The 27,623-nt window shown below is 43.6% G+C and overlaps 1 protein-coding gene across 1 annotated transcript; it reads left to right on the top strand.

The window, feature by feature from the left end:
- Positions 1-365: 365 nt before the first annotated feature.
- Positions 366-27,130, top strand: csrp3 (cysteine and glycine-rich protein 3 (cardiac LIM protein)). Its single transcript, XM_037697704.1, has 6 exons — positions 366-536; positions 1,286-1,415; positions 22,073-22,244; positions 23,736-23,865; positions 26,697-26,790; positions 26,891-27,130. The coding sequence occupies exons 2-6, from the start codon at positions 1,304-1,306 to the stop codon at positions 26,962-26,964; spliced, it is 582 nt and encodes a 193-aa protein (XP_037553632.1). The 5' UTR covers positions 366-536; positions 1,286-1,303; the 3' UTR covers positions 26,965-27,130.
- Positions 27,131-27,623: the final 493 nt, after the last annotated feature.

Consider the following 27,623-nt stretch of genomic DNA (forward strand, 5'->3'; position numbering starts at 1 on the left):
GAATCCATCAGCAGTCACATGCTGAAGTGTCCCTGGGCAAGACACTGAACACCTCGTTGTCTCTGATGTGTGTCCCATCAGTGTATGAATGTGATAAAGCTCTAATTAGTCTATTTAGAATGATTTGTTCAATTAGCTTTGTAGAGATCTACAAAGTAGTAGAGTGCTGTATGAATGGGTGAATGAGGACACAGATTGTAGTATAAAGCACTTTGAGTATCTCGATAAGATAGAAAGGCGCTATATAAGTACAATCCATTTATGCAAAGCAACTTTTGTTGTGATTGCTTTAATCCTCTAACTTGCAGTGTAGCTAATAATATCCTCACTGTGTGGATGCTTATGTGCACGCAGCTGTCTGGACTCTGAGTCTGTGTCCAGAACGAATGTCTGAGTGCCTGATGTTCAGAGGGGGATCTGCTCAGTCACAAGTTATTTTAAGGAGTAGGCGTCACTGGTGGACTGTGGTGATGGTGAGATGAAGTGTATTTAACCGTCTGGAGAGGTAACTGTCACATTACGAGTCAAAGTCCAAGGTAAGAGCACTTTTTTCTTTTTGTTAAGGCTTCCTGTTCATCTACAGGACAACTATAAATCAGAGGCTAATTATTTATTCAGTTTCTCTTTGGTAGATCATTCATTTTTAATATTTTTCTCAGTTATTAACAGTTTCATGTGATTAAGTTCAAACATGTTCTAACGTATCCAGTAGTGTTTGATGGCTTCTGTTTCCTAATGGTGCATACCAGTTATGTGAGGCGATGGGCAACTTTTGTTACTTTTGGAAACTGGAATGTCTGACAGAAGGCTGATCTGAGCCCACCAACCTCGCTTTCCTAACTCAACACCTGGGGAAGGGTAGAATAGCATCGGATGAGCCCAAATTAGCTAGAAACCAACATGTATGAGAAAATAAATCTGGAATAAGGATTTCACAGATCCTTATTACAGATCACCATAGTTCTTGCTCAGTAATCCAGGTAGAAATCCAACAATGTTCAGTCAGGTCATCTGGACGGTTTCTTTTTTTGCTGAGACGTTTTGTCATTCATCCAAAGGACTTCTTCAATCTGAGGAGCCACCAAAACTAACTGATTCCCACAAACATCACACTCTCAGAGTGGAAAAAAATAGTTTATTGGTGATAAGATGGCCTCCAGTGCTCAACCTCTCCTCCTTATTTTGGGAAAATACAAAAAAATAAATCCTGTGTTTACTATGTCGATATTTGACTGAGTATTAAATTAAAACAGAAAAATTGGTCATCTTCAGTCTTATTTTACAGTTGATCCTCATCTCTAAGATGCCAAACTGGGGTGGAGGAACCAAGTGTGCAGCGTGTGAGAAGACGGTGTACCACGCCGAGGAGATCCAGTGTAATGGCAGGAGTTTCCACAAGCCCTGCTTCATCTGCAGTGAGCATTCTGGTTCTACTAACTCAGTGGTGTCCAAACTTTTGTATATCTGGGCCAAAACTATCCAGATGAAAGGACCCATGGGCCACAACAACTAATTTAACTCTCAACAACAACGTGAATAATATTTTGGAGAAAGGACAAAAATTTACTAATTTTGGTGGAGAAAGAGTTTTAAATTGTTGTAGATCCAAAACTTTAAGTCTCTTAAACTCTAACCTTATATTTTTATTAAAAAAATATTTAATTTATTTGATTAGTTGAGTGGATGTTTGTTGTTTTCTTGTGTTTGGAAAGTTCATTTTAGTCTGTTCTCAGCAACAAAATCACAATTTGAGTACCGTATTTTCCGGCCTATAAGTCGCTCCGGAGTATAAGCCACATCCTGATGCATGCTCAATAATCCAGGTAGAAAAATCCAAAAAAGTTCAATCTGGTCCTCTGGACATTCAAAAAAGAAAAAAAAAAAAAAAAACAAAGCAAAAAAATGTAGAAACGTTTCGTCTCTCATCCAAGAGACTTCCTCAGTCTGAGGTGCTGTTTTCAGCTCAGTCTCTTAAATAGCACCTTCTCAGAGTGGATCAACCAGTTTGCTGCTGACAACCAAAACCAGCTGATCACATGCTCAAGAAGGACCATCAGCCTAACAATGGATCATTAGCACACTGATGGCTGTTTACTATTCACAGAGGGCTGAGTGATACTAGCAATCACAGCATTGTAAGAGGGGGACAGTTGAACCCGGAGGCCTCCACCCCTGTTTAACGATGGACAATTTATTTTCACAAAGATGGCCTCCTTTACTCCTCTCTCAAACCATGGTTCCTCTCTGTCCAGGATGTGAACATCTTCATCCCTGAAAGAGTGACCGCTGGCCTGGAGATGAGTGTAGACCGCAGAGTCCTGGCCTGATGATGTTGATCTTCTGTGCTGGGCCATCCTTTTGGCCAGTGGCTGTTTAGTTTCCCCGATGTAAGACTGATCACAGCCCTCCTGACACTGAACAACATACACAACATTACTCTGTTTGTGCCGGGGGACTGGATCTTTGGGATGAACCAGTCTTTGCCGTAATGTATTTTGGGGTTTAAAAGCCACTGGGACATTATGTTTAGAAAATAAACGTCTCAGTTTCTCTGATACTCCCTCAACATACGGAATGACCACTGGTCTGGGTCTGGGTTCCTCCTTTTCACCTGATGGCTGACTGGAGTCCTGTTTGGGTTTCTTCTCTGCTTTCAGGAAGGCCCAGTTAGGATATCCACATTGCTCTAGAGCCTGTTTTGTGTAGGATTTCTCCTTCTCCCTAGTTAGTGGGGATGCTGTCTGCTCTGTGATACAGAGTCCTGATGACTCCTAACTTGTGCTCCAAAGGGTGATGGGAGTCAAACTGCAAATACTGGTCTGTGTGGGTGGGTTTGCGGTACACCTCGGTTTGCAAATGTCCTCTATCAGAGACTGAGACCTCACAGTCCAAGAAAGTCAACTTGCCATTTTTTACATCTTCTCGTGTGAACTTGATGTGTTGAAAATATTGGACTTCCTGAGATTTAATTTTAACCCAGGTGTCATCAACATACCTTAACCAATGACTTGGTGGTGTCCCTGAAAAGCACGTCAAGGTTCTCTTTTCTACCTCCTCCATGTACAGGTTGGCAACAATAGGAGAAACTGGAGACCCCATAGCACACCCATGTTTCTGCCTAGAATATTGCTCCCCATATGTGAAGGAGGTTGACTGCAGGCACAGTTTCAAGAGTTGACACAGTTGTTCTGTGGAAAGTGTGGTCCTGCTGCTCAGAGTGGTGTCTGATTTTAATCTTAAACTGACCACCTCTACTGCATTATCAACAGGAATGCACGTAAAGAGTGATGTGACATCACAAGAGACCATTGTTTCATCAGTCGCCATGATGACATCCCTCACCTTATCCACAAAGTCCATGGTGTTCTGTATGTGGTGTTCTGAGCTGCCAACTAAAGGGATGAGTACAGATGCCAGATATTTGGAAACATTGTAAGTGACAGAGTTAATCATGCTAACAATAGGTCTTAAAGGTACACCTTGTTTGTGGATTTTAGGTAAACCATAAAGACTAGGTGTGGCCTCCCCTGGGTACAGTCTGTGGTACAGAAAACTGTCAATAGCCTTGTCCTGCTCCAAATTTTTCAGGCAATCTATTAACTTCTTCTTGTAACCACTTCCTGGATCTCTTTACAGAGGTTCATAAGTGGTCACTAAGGAGTGTCATAACTTTCTCATGATAGTCTTTCTGGTTCAAAATCACTGTGCACCTTCCTTTGTCTGCTAGGAGAATGATGATGTTTTTGTCCTTGCTAAGAGTGGTGAGTGCATCCCTCTCCTCTCTACTGATTTTGGAAGGTGGTGGTTTGGCATTGCTGAGGCAGGCTGAAACTTTGATTCTGAGCTGTTCTGCTTCACCCTCTTTCATTTTGTTGTTGCGGATGGCTGATTCTGTGGCTGTGATCATCTCCACCAGAGGAATTCTACTTGGTGCAACCGCAAAGTTCAGTCCCCTGGCAAGAATTTCTGTCTCTGGCTGGGTGAGCTGTCTGTCAGATAAATTCTTCACCCACTTTTCTGTCTCCCTGGCATGTAATTGACTACTGGAGTGTTGTCCTACACTGAATGTGTTGTTATTGGAATAATGATGGTGTTGATGAGTTATTAGTAAGTTAAACTTATTTTGTTGTCGAGTCTTGGACTTGACATGCTGTGCTAAGCGTGCCTGATCTGTACAGTCCAACACTTGCTGAAGTGTGGTCTGATCTAGACACATAGTTAGTTTCTGTTTAATGTGCTCTTCTTTGGCCTTCAATGCCTTGATAGTAAAATTGGTCTGTCTCACCCGTTCATTCAGCAGCTGGGTCTGTGCCTTCTGAAGGATCTTGCTTTTAAACCCCAAAATACATTATGGCAAAGACTGGTTCATCCCAAAGATCCAGTCCCCTGGCACAAACAGAGTAATATTGTGTATGCTGTTCAGTGTCAGGAGGGCTGTGATCAGTCTTACATTGGGGAAACTAAACAGCCACTGGCCAAAAGGATGGCCCAGCACACAAGATCAACATCATCAGGCCAGGATTCTGCGGTCTACACTCATCTCCAGGCCAGCGGTCACTCTTTCAAGGATGAAGATGTTCACATCCTGGACAGTGTAGTGAACTAAGCCTCAGGTCAAAACCTGACCCTGAAGACCTTCATGGGACAGAAACTGTTATTTCATTGATTTGAATCCAGAAATACAAATTAAGCTCATCCAGAGACTTTCCAATTTGTATCCTGAACTAATCAATTGAAAGAACACTCTCTTTTTATATTATCATTACTATTTTTACAAATGTCTTGATAATCAAAAGTGTGCTTAGTTCAAACCATTTTAAATGTTGAAGTGAACTACTCATTTTAAATCAACTGTGAAACAGTATTAATGATTTTTTAATCCTCATTCAAAGTAGAAATCATTTTAAATGTCTATGTTACAAAGTAATTATGCATTTTGATCTTCTCTCTGAAATGAGAAGGAGTGATATCGGTCAAAAGTCGGAGACAGTCGCAAACAAGTTTATTGGAACGAACTGTCATGTTTTTAAACCTCTCAGACAGAAACAGAGAAGCTGGCACCTGTAGTCTGTCATTTCTCCAAAACATTCCTCTGTCTGTTCCTAAACATTTCTCTGTCTGTTCCTAAACATCTCACTGTTTTTCTGACTCGTAGTAACCCTCTTACGTCACTAAAACCACACCCCTGTTGGTTCTTTCAACCAATCAGGACTTCCCAAAAGGGACCGGAAACAGAACTCTTTAAAGGTCGACACTTCCTAGTCTCAGGAGTTCTGGGAGCACAGGAGATCCGAAGTTCTGGGGGAAGAACAGAAGTTCCGAGAGAGAACAGAAGTTCTGAGTTCCTTAGTTCTTCTGGTACTGATGGAGTTCGGCTGGAGTTCCTGTCGGAGCCACGACGCTTCGCTGTGGCTCCACCCGGTGAATGCCCTATAACTTCTGAGGAAGTTTGTTCTGTGGAACGAGTTCTCACGACTTCTGCCGAGTCGCAGCCGCCCTGAGGAGACGCTGAAAGGTAGCGTACCAGGGACCTCTTGACCGCCGCGGATTCATCCTCCGCCAAGGTAAAAGAGTCGTCATGAGCTTCACTACCAGTGTACTGCGGGCGAACTGCGCTTGAAAGGAGCGTGTTGTTCTGGTCTACAGACATACATCCTCATCCACATCTTTTCTCTCCATTTAAACTCCTTCATTCCCCATCTTTAAAACTCTTCTATCTCGCCAGTAAAAGATAAGCTAAGCCTGCAGATATTAATTTAAGATATCTTCAGAAATGTCTGTTGTTTTAGCTGCAAGTAAGAAATCATGGCCGTATGATTTCTCATTGTAAAGCTCATTAATTAAGCTGTGTTATTGCATTCAATCAGAATAATCAAGTGTACAATGTTTGATGTTAAATTTTGATTCTGTTAATAAATGACCACATTCATTTTGATGGGTCAAAGAAAATTAACGTCTCACGTCACTGATTAGACCATCTCCGACACAGTACTTCTAAGCACAATATCACTTAGTCCAGAAAAATGAAATAATCTGTTTAAATTAAGTATAATATCATGTACTTGAACTAGTCCAGATATTATAAAATGTAAGAGAGCACCCCTGAGCTAAATCCATCTCTCGGCTCTCTCACTACAACAGAGAGGAACCATGGTTTGAGAGAGGAGTAAAGGAGGCCATCTTTGTGAAAAGAAATAGTCCATCATTAAACAGGGGTGGAGGCCTCCGGGTTCAACTGTCCCCCTCTTACAATGCTGTGATTGCTAGTATCACTCAACCCCCTGTGAATAGTAAACAGCCATCAGTGTGCTAATGATCCATTGTTAGGCTGATGGTCCTTCTTGAGTATGTGATCAGCTGGTTTTGGTTGTCAGCAGCAAACTGGTTGATCCACTCTGAGAAGGTGCTATTTATAAGACTGAGCTGAATACAGCACCTCAGACTGAGGAAGTCTCTTGGATGAGAGACGAAACGTTTCTAGATTTTTTTGCTTTGTTTTTTTTTTTTTTTTTTGAAGTTCAAGGGGACCAGATGGAACTTTTTTGGATATAAGCCACATCAGTCAAAAAAAGCATCACGAAGAGGAAAAAAACATATATGTCGCTTTGGCGTATAAGTCGCATTTATTATGTGTCACTGCTGGCCTGTCGCATTTATTATGCATTTATTTAATGGTCAAAACAACTTCATTTTGCCTGGGTGGTGCAGTGCCATCCATCCAGTGCAGCCGGATGCGGCTGCGAGCTCTCCAGCGTTCCTTTGCCTGCCCCAGTTGAGTAAAGAGAACGTGCACGGGAAGACTCGCTGTTGCAGTTCTTTGAAATTCAAAGTGTCAGTCAAAAATTGTGTTATGAATATGAACCAAAAAAATATATGTTACTTTGGCGTATAAGTCGCAGGACTGGCAAATCTATGCAAAGAAAAACGTTGGTTACGTACTGTAACCCCGGATTCTATGAGTATAGGCGTAGCCCTTTAAGACTGTCGCTGATGGGTTTATCCCGATATGCGAAGCATTACACTGAAAAATTTAGTCCATGCCCACCTGCTGTGTGGGCCCCACCCGGTCCGTATAAATTACGTTAAGAGTGGGAAATCGGCTCCCAAAAATAGCTTTTTCTTCAGCCATTTAGGAGCCAGTGAGGCCCGACGCTTAAAGGGCTACGCCTATACTCATAGAATCTGGGGTTACAGTATGTAACCAATGTTCTATTTCGTATAGGCTTCGCCCTTTAAGAGCTGTCGCTTAGTGGGTTAAGGGCGAAGCAGATGTGGTCCTCGCCTCACTGGGTCCATTCGAACACCGTATGAAGCAGAAGCTTGCCCAAAAAACGTCTTGTCACTCAGCTCCCCATGTGCGTAATTACGCATTGCGTAATTATGTGTGCCATGCACAGACGCATGTTGTGTAACTATGCGTTCTGAATGCATGAACGCCCCGGAAAACTTCAACGGGGAGGGAAAAAGGCTGAAAAGAGCCATGAACCAATCGGTTTATGGCTGAACCGTATGAACAGAATAATAATAAAACAGGAGAGCTGATTATTAATCAAATGAACTGATTAGTGACAATAGAACCAAAATAACAATCACAACTTGTGACTGATAACATCTCACACTGTAATGCATGCAGACAGATGTGAGTAAAACAGAATGTGTCATGGAACGAGCCATCACATCACCTAGATAAAAGCAAATAAATGAGCATGGTGTTGACCACGCAGCCGTAGTGCCAAATGTCCTGCATTGACATACCATTATGCAAAGCAGTCGAAGATGCGATACCCCTGGTCGAGTGTGCTCTGAGGTTGACAGGAGGCTCTAAATCTGATGCTCTGTAGGCTTCAGAAATGGCCTCACACAGCCAGTGTGACAAGCGCTGGGTGGATAACGGGCGACCTGCAGATGCATCTCTATAATGCACAAACAAATGTTGACGCATTGCAGCTGTGCATGCTATGTAACACGTCAACACCTGCACAGGACAGAGGAGATGAAAAGACACTACTTCTTCTGATCTGTGTGTGAAGGGGCGGGGGGGGGAGGGGGGGACACCTCCAATGATATCGCTCTTGATTTAAAAGAGCTTGTGATGTTTTTGGGCATAAAAGCTGGGTTTGGTCTAAAATCAGCTGGGCTGCCGTCAGCCTGAATTCTGAGACATGACGGAGTGACAGAGAGGGCAGATAAATCACTCACCCTCTTAGCAGATGTTAAAGCCAGCAGCAGGGCTGTTTAAAGAGACAAGAATTTAAGTGGAACCTGGTCCAAGACTCAAATGGAGCTTTGGTCAGGACCTGCAGGACCAGTAATAAATCCCACTGTGGAACAAGTAGGTGTGAAACAGGCCTGCGTCTCTGTACACCTTTTAGAAAAACGCTTCACCAGCGGATGACTAAAACCTGTTCTGTCTCCGAAACCTTCGTGGCAGGAAGAGATGGCTGCAGCGTACATTTTAATCGTGCTGGACGCCAAATTTCTGTCCATCAGCTGCTACAGAAAGGACAGCATGCCACGTAATGGGCATGAGGAGGCCTCTACACCCTTCTCTGTACACCAGCGCTGAAAAGCTGTCCGCTTGATGTGTACATCGCTGTGGTAGATGCAGCACGTGAAAACAGAATTGTGCGCACTACATCCTGTGGGAGACCATCCTCTCTAAGCGGATCCGTTCAGCGGACAGACCCACAGGTGCTGGCCTATTTCTGGGTAACTCCTGGTCACTCCTCCTGCCTGGAGGAGAGCGTCCTCCCTCCACTGCAGTTTCCACGGGCACCCCGACAGCAGGCGTTGCAGGACTGGGAACCATGGTGCGCTCACGCGTTCGGGGCCACCAGGAGAGCTGTCAATCCCTCCTCCTGAACTCGGTTCAAGAACCGTAAAATCAGAGGAGGTGGAGAAAAACGCGTACAGAAACATTTTGGGCCATGGGCTGTGGGCAAACGCATCCACCCCCAGCGGTGGTTCGTCTCGTGGACTCAGAGAAACGCATAATTGACACTGAGCGTTTTCTCGTGTCACAAACAGGCCCACAGCTGCTATATCAATCTGAGACAAAATGCTCTGTCAGAGGATGATTAAATGTTGTTCTGTCTCCGACAACTTTAAGACAAGAAGAAAACATGGCTGCAGCATACGATAATTGTGCTGGACACCAGATTTCTGTCCATCGACTGCTGCAGAAAAGGACAGCATGTCGTCCAGTGGACATGAAGTGGCCTCTACGCCTTTTTCTGTACAGCAGCGTTGAAAAAACTGACCACTTGATGTGAACAGCGCTGTGGTGGTTGCAGCACGTGACTCCTGAATCGTACGCACTACATCTTGAGAGAGATCCATCTCCTCAAAAAGATCCGCACAGCGGCCAGACCACAGGTGCTGGCCTATTCTGATTAATTCCTGATCGTTCCTCCCGCCTGGAGGAGAGCGTTCTCCCTCCATGGCAGGTTCCACGAGTGCCCTGATAACAAATGTCGTAGGCCTGGGAACCATGATGCATTCACGCACTTGGGGCAGAGGAGCTGCCAGTCCCTCCTCCTGAGCTCGGTTCGGAAAATCGTGATATCAGAGGGAGAGAGGAAGGTGAAAATGCATTACGATCACAGGCTGTGAGCAGGCACGTCCACCCAGCGGTGGATCGTCCCGTGGCTCCCCGATAATTATAATTGATATTGAGCATTCTCTTGTGTTGCTACACGTCCACAGGCGCTGGCAGGATTTCTGCCGTGTCTGAGCCATAGCTCTGGGTGGAAGGTCCCAGGTCCCCGTGCCGCAAAGGACCGTCTTTGGACATCACATCCGCCCCCTGTTCGGAATACACGAGATGTACCCTACTCGAATGGAGAGCAGATTGGGTGTGCCCCACACAGCATCTGTCTCACAACGTGGCACATGGGTTGAGCGCATACATCTCCTGCCAGTATGTATGCAACAGTCACTTGCTGTATGTGTGAATCAAAAACTCTGATGATTCTGCAGCTCGAGGTCAGTGTTGAGTCACATTCAAAGAGCCCGTGCGACACTCCAAAAACATTTAAATGAACTGCTGTGTGGAGAACCACAGCGCCCCCACAGCTTGTTAAATGTGCGTGCCTCTGTGAGAAACTGACATGTGTGACGTAAGTCTGCTGACGGAAAACAGCTGATATCGCTCAACCGGTTCACGTGAGTTGCACTGCTGCCACCTGTCTGTACAAACTGCTCAGCAGCAGCAGGTGTCCAGATAAAGCAGAATTAAAGCGGCTCCGGTGCATAAAGGAGTGTTGCTTCCCACAGTTCAGAAATTGACAATCTAGAATAAATCTCATCTTTCCAGTTCGTTGGGACCAGGAAGTGATGAGAGAGGGACCTTGCGTTTTCCTCTCCTTCTGAGACTCTAGAAATTACATTTAAAACAGAATTTCCTGAGCTTCAGCGAGAGGGGACGAGATCTGTTCAGAAATGACAGAAAAACGTCACAGAGTTCCTCCACACCGGGGTTTGAGCTGTACTGCAGCGTGAATCCCCGGATGAAAATGGTTCGCCCATCCGTCTGGAGAGCGCGCTCATTGCCACTCGTTTATAAGCTATAAAGCGGGCACGCATTTATTCTGTGAAACTCACATGCATGCTGATGTGAGCTGGAGCGTGCTGAGTGAGAAAGAAAAAACACGCACGTCCCCGAGCATGCAAATCGTTGTGTGTTGCTGATGCTGCGGGACGCAGCTCATCTGTGTTGTGCTCACGTTGTGTGCAGCTGCTCCGTGTAAACGCTCGGGAAGTGGGTGCACTTATGAGCCAACATGCCCTGAAGAGTCGTGTGTGCGCGCCCTCATTCATGCGATGCCTTAAGCCAGGATTGTCGCGGGGGCGCGCGTTGACACTGGTGTGGTCAGGAAGCAGCACGCGGTATCGGTGAGGCGAGGTTACCACTGACTCGGTCTGCAGAAACACGTTCATTGTTGGCTGCGAATCACGTGAACTTTTGAGTGATTCCATGAGCTGCAGTATTAATTCAGAAAACCTTCTTCGAGGATGCAGGAGCAGAGCCGCTGTGAGGCTTGTGAAGCTGCTGACGCCGCGGGAGCGCGCGTTTGACACCACTGCGGTGAAAAACATGTGTCGCTCCTTCCGAGAGCGAGATACGTTGCTGGGCTCGTTCCGCGGTCTCACGTTGACGTGAACGGCGGGCGCTGAGAGCTGCGTGCGCGCTTTCATGCCGCGGGAGCACGTATCAGCACTGCTGACAGTGAATGAAAAACAACCTTAAAAAGGCTCATTCGTGATGTGTGTGTGATGGGGCCGCTTGTCAGATAATCCATGCTGACAGCCTAGCTAAAGGACACTTCATCATAAAATGATGTTTATTTCACATCGTGTCATCAACATACCTCCAGCAAGCCGACAACCGGTTATCCTCCCTTGAGCTCTGTTTGTTGTCCTGGAGGGCCCCCTGTTGGCGAAGTCTGGGGAAAAAAAAGAACTTCCGGATGCCGGGGACGTCTGACGGGAGGGGCTGGTGTAACAGAGCTGGGGAGGCGTTGTGCAGCCGTGGAGCATCTTGAAATGATCTCTCCCTGATAAAAAGAGGACCTCCAACAAAGCTTCTGCAGCTCTCCTGAGAAGAAGGTGGAGTGACGAGCCAGGAGAACCTCTGGGACCTCGTTCTCCGGCTGCGATGCGGGGCGGCGGACAGCAAAAGAGGCGCATCGGTTGAGGGTGACGTCAGCTGCCCTGTAGATGGAGCGTACTGCAGGGGCCGGCAGCGTCGTTAGCAAGCAGCCGCTACGAGAGCGGAGCGAGCCGAAGGACAGAGGGCCACCGTCTCTTCCCGCCTCTGAACGTGTACGCCAACAGCGTAACGTGTTGTTCACTGCGGCCGTGTGGAACACATGCTGGTGAGCTCAGTTGGAGAGCGATGTCACGTCTCGGTTACGCTAACCGGAGGCACGGGGCGCTGGTCCACCTCAACATCTTGCTCCAATGAAGCCTCCATCAGGCTCGGCTCCAGGGGGCACGGAGGGACTTTCCGCTCAGTGAACCCCTGCTCTGGAGATGGGTGCGGACTGTGGAGTTTGGCCCCCCAATCTACCAGGAAAAAAACGTCTGTGGCCTCGCCCGTAGGACGTCCTGTTGGGAAAACGAGGCCAGATGGATCAAGACGGTGAGCCGGAATGGAACCCAGTAAACAACCTTCACGCCGGATCATCCGAACTGGCGGGAAAGGCGTGGGATGTAAAAAAGGTCCCTTCATGTCAGCCACTCCTGGGTTACGCCGGGCAACCCCTGAGGGCGCCGTCGGCCGGGAGCGGTGTGATCGCCGATGCAAAACGAGGTGGGATGGGGTGAGCATTCACTCAGCCCCCCTCCACCGACACTACGCTCTCTAGGAGGGAATGAGCAGCGGGGGGCTGCAGCTGAGCGCCGCCTGTCCCGGAGAAACCATCCGATTAGCTCCGAGGGTCGGCGATAAGAGGAAAATTACAAGATGGCGTTGTCCAGCGTGTAGTGACCTGTCACTGAGAAATATTCCTCGGCGCTTATCTTGAAACAAGACTGCTCGCCAGCTTCTCCTTGGGGAGGAGAGCTCACCGGACAACTAGAGGTCGACGTGACGGGCCAAGCATTCTTAGCAAAGGTTGGTCATCTACACAACTTTCCTTCTTCATTCTTCTAACAGTGCTATTAGCTCGCTGAAGAAAAATGGGAGCCGATTTCCCGCTCTTAACGTAATTTATACGGACCGGGTGGGGCCCACACAGCAGGTGGGCGTGGACTAAATTTTTCAGTGTAATGCTTCGCATATCAGGATAAACCCACTAAGCGACAACTCTTAAAGGGCGAAGCCTATATGAAATTGAACTGTGACTTATATGCCATAAAATACGGTAAGTGTCCTTTTAAAAGGGAGTTGATCAGCCTTTTGGACCATAGACGGCCCAAAAGGCTGATCCAAGTTCTGAGAAATCATCTAGCTGTCAGTCGCTACAACAGATTCATAGAAGGTTTGAAGAGACACTCATAAAGTTGATCAACCGATATGTAGTGTAAGGATGGCACCATCTCTAGGGCGTCAGAAGCATCCGTAATGTGGGGGGGACACAATGATGTGTGTAGGTGTGTGTGCGCACGCGTGCACATGTGTGCGCATGTAAAAAAAGTGTACACTAGTGTACAAAAAAGCAGCATTTCATCTAGATTTCCTTTAATTCCACACATTTAAAGCAAGTTTCTCCCCAAGTTTGTGTAAATTCAGCTGTGGATTTGAAAGACATTTTAACTTTAATACACTTTTTACAGAGCATCAGATCTGCACTATTTGTGTTTATAGAGAAATAAAAAACATCACCACTGGACCTTTTTTACTTGTGTTCAACACTACTCATCTAATGATGTTTCTCATGAAGCTTGAGAACAATAAGGTGTGGGGTTTTAAAGACATTTCAACTTTTATGCACCTGAACACAGTGTCTCTTACACCTGCAGCGTCTGACAGTGTCACAGTTACTGCTAAGCTAACATGCTACAGACGTAGCGCTCCTCTCAAGCATCCTCCTAACATGAATATATGTTTATGATCAACCCCCTGGTCAACAACTGCCCGCACTAAGCTGCTAAACTGGCGAGCGAGTAACACAGGTACCTCCACCTGTGCGCGTTTTCTGCCGAGGCAGGAAGGGACGGTGGAGAGTTGGAGGTAACCAGGAAAACCTGGAGTGGAGTTTTAGTGGCTTGAATATTCTCCTATTAATCAAGTGGACTGGATTCGTTCACAAAGAAAGAGAAACTGCGCCGCCTGAACTAATGATTTATAGTAAAAGTGGGGGGATCCAAATGAACGTTTTTTTTTTATGTGGGGGGACTTGTCCCCTTCACATATAATGGTTGCAACACCTATGCGCCATCTAGTGGGCCTTCCTTGTCTGTACTGTGTGTTTCCTCATTAATCCTGATTGGTTTCTCTTTTGTTTGGTCCCAGCTGTTTGTAATTATGTCCTGTCCTGTCTGTGTATATAAGTCTGTCTGTGAGTCTTGTCCTTTGTCGTGTCGTCATTGGGTATTGCCTTGTTCTGTCTGATCCTGCCTTGATCCCATCCTGATTCTGTTTTGTGGGTTTGCTGCCATGCCAGCCTTTTGATTTATTGTTATTAAAGAGTATTTATTTGTGTAAATCCTGCAGTCCTGAGTCTTGTCTGCAAAACTGGGTTCTTTCCTGCCCTGCCCTGTCAGAAACCCTGACATGGAGATGATACCACTTCATATTAATTGACAAATGTCCAGTTTCCCTCTATTGGTTAATATATCAACTGCCATTAGTTATATTTAGCCAAGTTTTATGAATATTTATCCCAAAGTCTCCTTTTTGATCGGAGCCTGTAAAGATTTGCGATGCTTTGTACCACAAGGTGAAAATAAAAAGATTCATTATAGCCAAACGTTTATATTTTGTTTAATATTGCTCATTTCAAGAAAATTGTTTTTCATCTGTTTTGCTGTTAAACCTAAACATGATATAAAAAGGATTACCAATTAATTTCAGAAAGTCTGCATTAACCTCTTAAGCCTGCTGGCCAAAATGATACAATTCTTAAACTGCAGTGGTGGGCCGCTGAAAATCACTCCAAGGGCCATAAATGGCCCTCGGGCCACACTTTGGACACCTCTGTTAGTTCTGTAGAAACCTTGAGGTGGTCTGTTAACTGGTTTCCTAATATTCTTCTTTTTAATGCTGATTCTTATTTTTTCGTAGCTTTCACTTAATTGACCCAATTTAATCATCTTTATGTGACTTTTCTGTTTTTTACAGTTCAAACTCCCATGGCCACCAAACACAAACAGTAGATAATTTCCCCTGCCACTATAATTCATGAACAAATATTAGTCGACGGGGCAATAGTAGTCCTTGAGAATCTGCATTTGGCCCTTGAAGTCATTAAAAATCAAAACAACTGAAGTTAGAGCCATGAAAACCATTTTATTGATAAATTGTGAAGCAAATGAAAACCACTTTAAACATTTTGAACATTTAAATCTATAATGCTTGTGGATTAAAATAGACCTGAAGTTTTATCTTTAGGTTAGTAAAGTCATTGTTTGTGTTTGTCTAAAATGAATGTTAAAAAAAAAAACATCAACAAGACTTTAAACATGTGCTGGTGTTTTGTCCCAGAGTCAGTTAACTAAACTTGATGTTTCCTATGAAGAGTCCATGTGACATTGTTGTAAACTTTGCTATAAATTTTCAATTATTTGAAAATTAGAAAATAAATCTGAAATTGTCGCACATCATTAGTGCTAGTAGCTGCATAGAAGTCCTTTAAAGGCTTTAACAAAAAGGTTTTGGCACTTTGGAAATAAAATGTTTCCCACTCCTAATGTGACAGCTGCTCCCTGGGTTTAACAAGTTTTTCTATTCTTCTGCTGCTATTTGAATATCAGATGTTTTTCTGCTGCCATACAGTCCAAGATGTATCTTCAGTTTTGTAATCCTGACTTTTCCAGCAACGAAAGAACCAAAACAGCAGCTTATTCGTTCTCTGTTGCAGTGGCTCTGAAAGGCCTCGGTGATAAACTCATCCCACCTGCTAAGTGTTCGTCTTGTCTCCAGCATTCACTTCACACTCCTGCCCTCTCCTACAAATAGCAACACAAGACCTCTGACTTTGTGTGCTGCCACTGCTGACTGATAACAGCAGCTACTGCAGCTGGGAGCTTTAATGGTGTGCATAAAATGCACTCCCTTAATATCTTGTTTCTTCCTCCTGGGCTGTTGTGTGCCACCTGGCTACTCCTGCACTGGTCACAAGTGCAACCATACAGACTTCTAATTGTTAAGAGAACTCAGGGAATGTTAGTTATGACTCGGTTTTTGTGCCCTTTATGGTTTTTGAAATATTAAGCTTTACTTAACCTCCTTTAGAACTGAGGTGGCACAGTGGTTCAGTGGGTACAGCTGCCTTCTCTCAGCAAGATCACCGGATCAAATCCCAGCCCGGGACCTTTCTGGGTGGAGTTTTCATGTTCTCTCTGTGCATGCGTGGGTTTTCTCCTGGTACTCCAGTTTCCTCCCACAGACCAAAAACATGCATGTTAGACTGATTGGTAACTCTAAATTGTCTCTAGGTGTGAGTGAGAGAGTGAATGGTTGTTTGTCTCTTTGTGTCCTTGTGATGGACTGGAGACCTGTCCAGAGTGTCCCCTGCCCCTCTTGCACAGTGACTGCTGGATATGGGCACCAGTGACCCCTGTAACCCCAAAACACATACCATCTTCCAGTAAGATGGCGCCCATGTACATGGCTTGCAATCCACCTCTGCTGATGGTGTTCGGATTATTTTTGTTTTTTTTGCATTTCTCATCTGTGACATCAACTCTCTGCTGGTGTATGACAGACAACAACTTTTGGATCTTCGTTTTTCTGTCACTGAAGTCGCTTATTTGGAACAATATCAGCGTACCTCTGGACCCCCCCCCCCCTCCTCCCCCCCCTGCTGGCGGACGTGCCAGCTTACCTCCGCTGGGCTCCTCACCTCTCTGCCCAGAGATATCACTTCCAACGCCGGGGAAAACGTGCAGGTCAGCTGGTGAAGCTGAAAGCTCTGCGCACTGCATCTTCCTCTCCAGCTGGCAGTCATGGTTTCCATCGCCAGCTTCCTGTGTGCCCGGACCAGGTAACCAGCAGGAGTTGTCAGCCATTGCGCAGCTCGGACCGACCTGGAGGGGCTGGTATTGAAAACCTGCGGCCATTAGCGCGCGCTAACTCCACCGCTGCTAGCTCCACTTCGGACAATATCTGGATGTGTTTGGTCAACGCAAGATCTGTTACCAACAAAACTTTTATCCTCAGGGACTACTTTCAAGAGCATGATCTGGACTTTCTGTGCATCACAGAGACTTGGATGTCTCCGGGTGAGTCCAGCGCCTTGACGGAATTATTGCCACCGAACAGTTTGTGTTTTAACGCCCCGCGGCCATCAGGCCGGCGCGGTGGTGGATTATTAACAATATTCAAATCAACTTTTGACTGTAAACAACTGCCCATCCCAGTTTCCCGCTCCAGCTTTGAGCCGAGTGTCTTTGAACTTGGACATTCACCTCAGACTATTTGCACTCGTCTACGGCCCACCTCGATCTAAGGATTTCATAAATAAGTTTTCTGACTTCTTGGCTGAAATCACACCAAAATATAATCATGTTTTCATTATTGGGGACTTTAATTTGCACGTGTGCTGTCCTGAGAAGCACTTGGTTAAGGACTTTTTAGATTTATTGGACTCATTTAATTTAACTCAGCATGTAAACGGTCCCACCCAAGAGCGTGGACATACACTGGACCTTGTTTTAACTCATGATGTGACTGTTAATAATCTTGTTATTGGTGATAATGTTTTTTCAGACCACATGCCAGTCCGGTTTGAGTTCACCCTCCCCCATCTAACTCCTAAGTCGTGCATTCCTGAACGTAGGACCCGGACCATTAACCACTTCATTGCTGCACGTTCCACAGATGTTTATAACTCTGAAATGATAATTCAGGCCCCAGTGTTTCTCACCACCACTGAGGAGCTGACATCCCAGTTCAACTCTGTCTGCTTAAAGACTCTGGATCATGTTGCACCTGTTAAAACTAGAAAATCAAAACTGAGAGCAGAACCGTGGCTGAGTGACATCACCAAGACCGTTGGGCAGCAATGTAGGAGGGCGGAGCGAAAGTGGAGGAAAGACAGGCTGCAGGTCTCTTTTCAAATACTTAAAGAGAGTTGGTGCTGTTATCAGAAAACAGTAAAAGCTGCTAAATCCAAATACTTCTCTGATATAATTACCTCAAACTCTCACAACCCACGTGTCCTCTTCTCTACCCTAAACTCTGTTCTCCACCTCACTGAACCATCACCTCTGGAAGCCTCGACTGAGCTGTGCGACAACTTCTTACATTTCTTTGTGGAAAAAATTGCGACCACCAGGGCTCTCATTTCCCCTCCAACTCATGACCCATCCATCCCACCTCAATCTGTAGCTCCTTTTGACCATTTTGAACCCATCACTCTATCTTCTCTAGAGCAGGTCATGTGCAGCTTGAAACCTTCTGGCTCCCCCTTTGATGTGGTCCCCCCTCGACTACTAAAGGAGGTGTTTCCAACTCTAGGTCCATCCATTCTTGCCATAGTAAACAGTAGTTTATCCACTGGCGTGGTGCCAAAATCCTTTAAACATGTTGCTGTCCAGCCTCTCCTGAAAAAACCAAACCTTGACCCCTCAGTCGTTTCCAACTACTGGCCTGTCTCCAAACTCCCATTTGTTTTTAAAGTACTGGAGAAAATAGCTGAGTTCCAGTTGAAGTGCTTCCTGGAGGATCACGCCATCTTAGAGCTTTTCCAATCTGGCTTTAAACTTCTCCACAGCACTGAAACTGCCCTGCTGAAGGTCTTTAACAACATCTTCAGATCCACAGATACTGGTGATTCTGTGCTGCTTGTCCTGTTGGACCTCACAGCCGCCTTTGACACCATCGACCATGAGATCCTCATTGCTAGGTTGGAGCAGTGGGTGGGTGTCACAGGATCAGCCCTCATTTGGTTCAGATCTTACCTCGCTGACAGATCCTTTTGTGTCTCCATCAAGGATTTTAGTTCCGCAGAGGCAGAGCTTAAATGGGGGGTTCCACAGGGGTCCATCCTGGGTCCCCTCCTATTCTCTTTATACCTGCTGCCGCTTGGTGCTATTTTCCGGAAACACAACATTCCCTTCCACTTCTATGCCGATGACTGTCAAATGTACTTCCCCCTAAGACACAATGGCACATGCTCTATTCAACCGCTGCTCAACTGCCTGGCTGACATCAGGGACTGGATGGCTTTAAATTTCTTGAGCTTCAATGAAAATATGTCTGAAGTCATGTTGTTCCCTCCCAACGACACGATCACAAACCACTGCATCGATCTCACTAATCTGGGCGTGATAATGGACCCTTCCCTGAAGCTTAACAATCATGTAAACATGATTGTTAAATCCTGTTTCTTCCAACTGAGGCGGCTGTCTAAACTGAAGCCCATATTGTCCAAAAATAACCTGGAAACAGTAATACATGTGTAGTGAACTAGGCCTGAGGTCAAATCCTGACCTTAAGGACCTTATGGGACAGAAACTGTCATTTCATTGATTTGAATCCAGAAATACAGGTTGACCCATCCTGAGACTTTCTTTCTTGAATTGATCAAGTGAAAGAACACTACTTTCTATTTTCATTACTATTTTACAAATGTTTGATAATCAAAGTGTGTTTAGTTCAAACCATTTTTAAATGTTGAAGTGAACTACTCATTTTTAATTAACTGTGAAACAGTATTAGTGATTTTTAATCCTCATGCAAAGTAGAAATCATGTTAAGGTCTGTTACAGAGTAATTATGCATTTTCTGATTTTCTGTCTTTGAATGAGCAAGTGTAAGTTGGTCCAAGGTTGGAGTCAAACGCAAAACAAGTTGTTGGAACGAACTGTCATGTTTTTAAATCCTCTCAGACGTAAATATAGAGGCTGGCACCTGTTTTCCCCCAACTCGCCTAAATATTCCTCTCGTCTGTCTGAAAAACATTTTCAATCTGTTCCATAACATTCTTGCTGTTTTTCTGACTTCTAGTGACCTCTTACGTCACAAAAACACACCCTGTCTGGTCGATTTTGACCAATCAGGAACCTCCCAAATGAACCGGAAATAGAGCTCTTTAAAAGGTGCAACACTTCCTAGTTCAAAAAAGTTCTGCGGTTCTGAGAGCAGTTCCAGAGTTCAGAATGCTGGAATTCAGGATGCTGGAGGAAGTTCTGAAGTTCTGAGAAGTTCTCAGCAGTTCTGGGAAGAACTGAGGAGAACGCTGAGAGAATGCTGTGAGTTGGTTCCGAGAGCAGCAGAGTCCAGAATGCTCAGGACATCTGCGACTAAGCTGAACAAGAGAAGTTCAGAGGAATTATGAAGAAGTCTGTTCTAGGATGATCTCACGACTCCTGAGGTTTAGCTGTTCTTACGGAGACGCTGGAAGAGTTGAAAGGAAAGCTCTACACCAACGCCGAAACTATCATCTGCAAAGGTAAAGAGTCGATCTCAACCAAAGTGTACCGTTGGTTAAGCTGGTCCAAAGGAGCGTGTTGTTCTGGTATAACAGACAAATGCCCTCACCCATCTCTCTCAAAATAAACTTCTTTCCATCTTTAAACTCTTCTATCTGCTAGAAATCATTCCAGATATTTTAGAAATGTCTGTTGTACAGCTGGAAGCAAGGGAAACAATCGCCGTATTGTTTCCTCCTTGTAAAACTTGCTAAATTAGCCATGTTGTTATTTTCCAATTTTGCCAAATTAATGTAAATGTGTGATGTTAAACTTGATTCTGTAAATAAATGACCACGTTCATTTTGATGGGTCAAAGAAAATTAACGTCTCACGTTACGTTTTTAATAATTCAATGCACGACATTATTCAGTCCAGAAAAATGAAAGAATCCGTTTAATTTATGAATATATCACAGCATATGTTCATCTACACATGCATTCATTACATCTAGGCTTGATTACTGCAATTCGCTCCTGTTTGGTATCAGTCAGACCTCCATTGCACGACTACAACTGGTCCAGAATGCAGCAGCCCGATTTTTAACCAGTACAGGCAAAAGAGAGCACATTACACCAGTTTTGGCCTCACTGCACTGGTTACCGGTTCACTTTCAAATCCAGTTCAAAATACTCCTGTATGTCTACAAATCGCTGAACAGTGTCGCGCCCCCCCATCTCTCTGATCTGCTACAACCGTATGTCCCACCACGTTCCCTGAGGTCAGCGGACCAGTTGCTCCTCACAGTTCCAGGAACTCGTCTTAAGCGCAGAGGTGACAGGGCCTTCTCTGTAGCAGGACCAAGACTCTGGAATGAGTTACCTCTGCTTGTCAGACAGGACCCCTCCCTCTCGGTTTTCAAATCCTGTTTAAAAACACTACTATTCAGTAGCTTTCAACACCAGAGGATCTGTGTTTTGATCCTGTATGCTCTACACGGGTTTGTCGTCATATTTATTATCTGCATCGTTTTTATGTCTATATTCTGATTTACCTCATTTTGTATTTTGCTTTGTGTGTTACCTGTTGTTTTGTCTGTACAGCACTTTGATTGGCCTTGTTGCTGTTTTAAGTGCTTTATAAATAAAGTGGTATGGTAAAAACGATGAAGTGAGTAGATAATGGATGGATGGAAATATGTGAGCAGCTAGGATTTGGTCTAGTACTGGCGCCCAGTAACAACTTTATAATGGAGATTCTAAAAACTTAAAATATCTCCAACAAGCAGCCAACTGAAGTTCAGTCAGCCCATTTGTTCATTCTAAGATGCTACTTCTTCCCCAGTGCTGCCACTTTTGGACAGTTCCTCATCTTCTGCCTGTACTCTGTTCCTGCAGCGTTGTTTCAACAAAGCATATTGTGTCAGTCGGACCCAGCAGACAGCGTGATCAGGAACACCTGCGCAGCATCTTTCAGTAACGTTACACAGTAACACAAGCAAGCCTTGCACTGCTCACAGCGAAGTACTCGCCTGCCGTCTGGGCAACCTAGGTTTGAAACCCACAGTCAGAAAGTTAGAAGATTCAAAGTTAGGAAACAATATGCACATTCAGAACAAATCATACCCTCTTGCACACTTTAGACAATTTAATCATATATAGAGAGTTTAAATGCTTACACTTGTGTTGTTTACCTCTTCATTGTAGACGGGCTTGAACGCTCGGTGTGTTCAGTGTCATCGTGGAACAACTACACTCACTGGCAGCAAGAGAGATGACACTTTCACAATGTTTCAATATATCGGGTGTTCAGTACTATTGTTTTTACTGATTATTGTTTTGTGTGCAGCACTTTGGCCAATGGCAAATGTTTTTAAATGTGTTATTAAAACAATATTTGATAAGGAGCTTCAAGAAAAATCATATTTACATTTCATGCACAATTAATCGGCTTTTTCTAATTTCCTTCAACTTTCTTGTCTGAAAATCATGAATTAAGACCCAGACTTGTTATATAAAAAGTTTTATTTAGTTTTTCTTTTTTTTTCACACAGTGTGCTGCAGAAAAGGGCTTGACAGCACCACGGTTGCAGCACATGAGTCTGAGGTTTACTGCAAGTCGTGCTATGGCAAGAAATACGGGCCAAAGGGCTACGGATATGGTCAAGGAGCTGGAGCTCTGAGCTCTGATCCTCTTGGACAAGATGCAGAACTGCAGCCTCCAGAGTAAGTATTCAACAAGAACCCCAAGAGGTCTGGGTCAAGTTGAACTAACAGAGACCTGTATATGAGATCACCATCATCTACTACCAAAACAAATTCATATTTCTATGTCTAAAACTGATTAATGTATTTTGTTTGTGTTTGCCAAAGTAGCTGAGACAGCCATTTAAATTTCAAACAGAGAGCGTATCCATCTGTTAGCACTCAGACTGTGTTGAGGTGGACTGTCAGCAACTTTCACATCAAACTGTAACTCAGTTTCTAAATCTGAATGAGTTCAAACCGTTTGCCAAAGTAGCTGTGGATTAAAAAAAAGAGAGACGTTAGCGATCTGTTAGCATTGAGAGTATTTTTTGAGGATTACTGTAGTTCATCATCTATAAAACTGACTGTCAGTCATTTTTGTCTTTACCGAGGTAGCTGTGGAGGCCATCTTGAATTTGTTTTCCATCAGAGTACGTCTTGAAGATTCCTGTCAGTAATTACAACACCAAAGTTTATCTCAATACATCTAAAAAAAATTTGTTGATGACATTTCTGTATTTGTTAAGGCAGCTGTGGTGGCCATCTTTAAACAAACGGGCCTAAAAAAGAACAACTAATCAGTCTTGGAGGGAACTCCAATGACTACTTTCTGATATTTGAAGGATTCGCTTTTAAATCCTATGGGGTTTAGTTTTTTGTATATTATGTTGCCATGGGCAGCACGGTGGCGCAACTGGTAGAGCTGCTGCCTCTCAGCGAGAAGGTTGCCGGTTCAATTCCCAGTCTAGGGGCCTTCCTGGGTGGAGTTTGCATGCTCTCTCCGGTTTCTAACCACAGACCAAAAACATGCATGTTAGACTGATTTCTGGTCTGGACTGATTTTCTGGACTGATTTCAGGTCTCTCTTGTAAATGAGTCCTCGAGGCTCAATGGGATTTACCTGTCTAAATAAAGGTTGATTGATTGATTGGTAACTCTAAATTGTCCCTAGGTGTAAGTGAGAGAGTGAATGGTTGTTTGTCTTGTTTGTCTCTATGTGTCCCTTTGATGGACTGGAGACATGTCCAGGGTGTCCCCTGCCTCTTGCACAGTGACTGCTGGACATGGGCACAGGCGACCCCCATGGCCTAAAATGGAAGAAGCGGGTAAAAGATTATGGATGGATGTTGCCATGGCAACTGAAAACATCACTAAAAGAAACAGCTGGCATATATATTGTGTGTCTTGACGTGTAGTATATTGTGTGAGTGCAGCCCTCAGTGTGAGCAGCATTAACATTTGTTAGGGTGTAAATATTGCATATTTTAGAAACCCATTTAGAAGTTGCACTGCATTGTTTCCAATACATTTTTATGTCAGACTCCCAAAAAGTGATCGTCTGAGCTTTTCTTAAAGGCTCACTATTCAAATCTTTATACAGCCACACATGAGCAAGTTTTATGTTCAGAAGCATTCTGTTTCTGAAATCCCTATTTCCTAAATCTCCAAACTGAAACTTGTTTTTCATAGATCTAAACCTCGACAAAGCTCTTCAAACACCAATCCTGGGAAGTTTTCTCAGAAGTTTGGTGGGTCGGACCGCTGCCCTCGCTGCTCCAAAGCTGTCTATGCAGCGGAGAAGGTGATGGGAGCAGGAAAGGTAGGAAGCTTTATGAATTTATTTTGTTTTCATTCTTCTTCCTTTGTGCACAGATTTAAAAATGAACTCTGCCTGCACTTCCTGTACTTTTACCTCCACAGTCCAACATATTGTCAGTTTATACCCGTTAACTCTCAGTACTCTAACTTTGAACAGGCTTTACATTTGCACACAAAAATATGTGGTAAAAGCATGTGCAGAAAATGTTGAAACATGAAGCAATAATTTGTTTAATGGTTATTAATGGAAAGGCTGTTATGCTGCCATCTGCTGTGTCTTCTGAGTACTGCAGCTGTCCTGTTAAGTTCTGAGAAAAATAAAATAAAAAGAGCACATGCTGACACGTCTGTTCTCATCAGAAAATACCATTAAATTATTAAATAGAACTAATCAGCCGAAATAAGTTGTCAAGCAGCTGTCACTGAACTTACTTAAAAACAAAAATTGTTACTTAAAAAAAAAATTCTCAAATGCAAAAAATTAAAGCGTGAGTTTGTAAAAATATTCCTCATTGTGATGTTAGAGCTGTATAAGGCGTACGTTTATTCGTTTACATCACGGGTGTCCAAAGTGTGGCCCGAGGGCCATTTATGGCCCTTGGAGTGATTTTGTGCGGCAGTGGTGGGATGTAACTAAGTACAAATACTTTGTTACTGTACTTAAGGACATGTATCTGTACTTTACTTAAGTAGAGTTAAATGTGGGTACTTTATACTTTTACTCCACTACATTTTACATCAAGTATCTGTACTTTCTACTACACTACATTTCTATAACGCGTTGCATTACAAGTTACATTCATGTTGCGGCTTTTTTATTTGTTTGTTACTTTGAAAGTAACTAATGGTGAGAGGAGCTGGTCCAGTGAATCACTGCAAAGTGGGCAGGTAACGTTAGGTCCCGCCTTCAAGAAGAGCTGGGCCAATGACATATATTCTAGTATATGTCACTGAGCTGGGTTCACCTGCAGCACCACTAATACACCCAAAATGTATTCCACCACAAGAGTCAGCCAGAAGATACGAGCCACTCATGGCCTTATTGAAAGATTATTGAAAGATTATTGAAAGATTATTGAAAGGCTCACTACAACAGGACAGCTTGTCTCTCCCAAAAGAACCAGACTGAACTCAAAAATCTTTGAAAACAACTTCTTCTGAACTTGAACAAGAAATTCTTGCTGCAATATTAAAATGTGTCAGTTCATGATGTTAGGAGACAAGAGATGTCTCCAAATGTCTCGACACTCGGGTCCAAGTTTTAAAAATGGTGTCAGGAAGTTAAACATTGTTCACTATTGACCCATTACAAGGTTTAGACAGTATTTAACTAGAGTTGATGATAAACTGGAGTTGAAATGATCAGAGTCTGTTCCTTTGTTAGTTGTGTCTAATGCTCCTTTTATTCAGGCAGACAACTTTTACTTAAATGTGTTTACTGCAGTTAAAATGACACATTGGTCTTAAGTTAAATAAAAACTTTCAAAGGTATAATCATTCCTTTTCTTATTTTGATTAATGACATTTAACTCTGCAGGTCATCCCTGAAATTCTGACGCACAGAATCGCAAGTCCAAGTGTGAACTGTGTCACAGAGTAAACACAATAAAAACATGTATTATCTGCAGCATCGTTCATTAAAATGACTCAACACTATTAATGTTTTACAGAAAATATACATACGGTAGGTACACTTAATGATATGTAGACCATTGCATTAGGTAATACATTCAGCAAGTACTTTTAATACTTTAAGTATGTTAAAAGCAAGTACTTATTTACTTTTACTTAAGTAAAAATGTTAATGTGGTACTTCTACTTCTACTAGAGTACATTGTCTGTTTATTTGTACTTTTACTTAAGTACAGCGTTTGAGTACTTTCTCCACCGCTGCAGTTTAAGAATGGTATTTTGGTCAGCAGGCTTAAGAGGTCGATGCAGACTTTCTGCAAATTAATCCTTTTTATCATGTTTAACAGCAAAACAGATAATCTTCTCAAAATGAGTAATATTAAACAAAATATAAACCATTTCATATAATCTTTTTATTTTCACTTCATGGAACAAAACACACCCGTCCAGGGTGTACCCCGCCCCTCGCACAGTGATTGCTGGACATGGGCACCGGCGACCCCCGTGACCCAAAATGGAAGAAGCGGGTAAAGAAAATGGATGGAACAAAACACTTCAAACCTTTACTGATGTCTACCAGAAACAAGACTTTTGGATAAATATTGCAGTTGATAAAATAATCAAGAGGGAAATTTGACATGTAAATGACTACAACATGGTAACATCTACATACGAGTTGATCAACTTTATCAAACTTATGAATCTGTTGTAGCGACCGACAGCTGGAAACATTTTTTCTCCTCCACCAAAATGAGTAAACTATTCCTTTCTCTAAAATATTGCTCACATTGGGAGTTAAATTCATTTTTGTGGTCCACGAGTCCTTTTATCGTGATAGCGTTGGCACAGATATGAAAACGTTTGGACACCCCTGGTTTCAATTGTTCATTTGCTGCTCACCTCGTCATTTTCATCACATGGTTGACGTCAACATTTATTAAACTTTTATTTTTGCATCTGTAAAAAATAAGCATTTTTAAATATGAAACAAGTACCAGTTTTGGTCATTTGACTAGATCAGCTCGATAATACATTTTACACTTTGTCATGAAGTCAGACTAATTTTTTGATACATTACCTGCGTTCATGACTTGACACTATTTTAATTAAACTTATGTAGTTGATTCTTCTGTTTTGACCTTTTGATGAAGTCTAGAACCTGCTGAAGGCTTGAAATTATTCTTTGTTTCCTGCGTTTAGGCCTGGCATAAAACCTGTTTCCGCTGCGCTCTGTGTGGTAAAAGCCTGGAGTCGACCACCGTGACCGACAAGGACGGGGAGCTTTACTGTAAAGGTACGCTTCTTCAGCACCTTTCATCTGAGGAGGAGTCCTGATCAAACTGGACATTTGGGTCAGAGACAGCACTGCACATAATTATTTTTATTCTCTTCAGTTTGCTACGCCAAAAACTTTGGCCCTAAAGGATTTGGGCTGGGAAATGCTGCCATGTTGGAGGAGCGCGAGTGAACACGTGTGCCTCAGACGGCAGCAGATCCTGTGGAGGCTTCACCGTCGACACCGGAGGATGTCGTCACCACAAACCAGAATCCTGAGCATTAACATTTTAATGCGGAAAACGTTTGCAGCACTAAATAAAATTATGTTGCATCAAAATATAATTGTTTGTTTTTAAGAGGAAAGAAAAAAATAAATGCAACCTAAAACCTGTGAATAATGTATTTGATATTATTCTGTCTTTGGGAACATACAAAAAGCCCCGTTGTTCTTTTAAAGGACGCACATCGCCCAGTAAGACCATCTTATGATGGGAGGTCGTGTTGAGCACACCTTGTAAATGACCTTACGCAATACTGTCAACCATTGTTAGCACAATATGTGTAAAGCTGACACAGTGTGGCGACAGTCTTGAATGGAGCGGACTCCTAAAACTAATCAGGCTGTTGCACGTCCACTGATTTACAAGAGGTGTTGGCAGCGCTGCAGACGTGGTCAGAATAAACCGTGGGCGAGTTTTCATCAACTTTACAGCCGAGGTGCTTCCTGATCCTGTTGCTTTAAAAAGGCAGCTGTCCACACTTTAGCTTAATAAACTTCATATTATAGCAACTATTTCTCACTATTTAAAAACAGGAAAAAAAACTAAAGTATTTTATAATTGTTTTCCC

This window comes from Nematolebias whitei, chromosome 2, assembly GCF_014905685.2.
Source record: "Nematolebias whitei isolate Nwh7 chromosome 2, NemWhi1, whole genome shotgun sequence".
Lineage (NCBI taxonomy): Eukaryota > Metazoa > Chordata > Actinopteri > Cyprinodontiformes > Rivulidae > Nematolebias > Nematolebias whitei.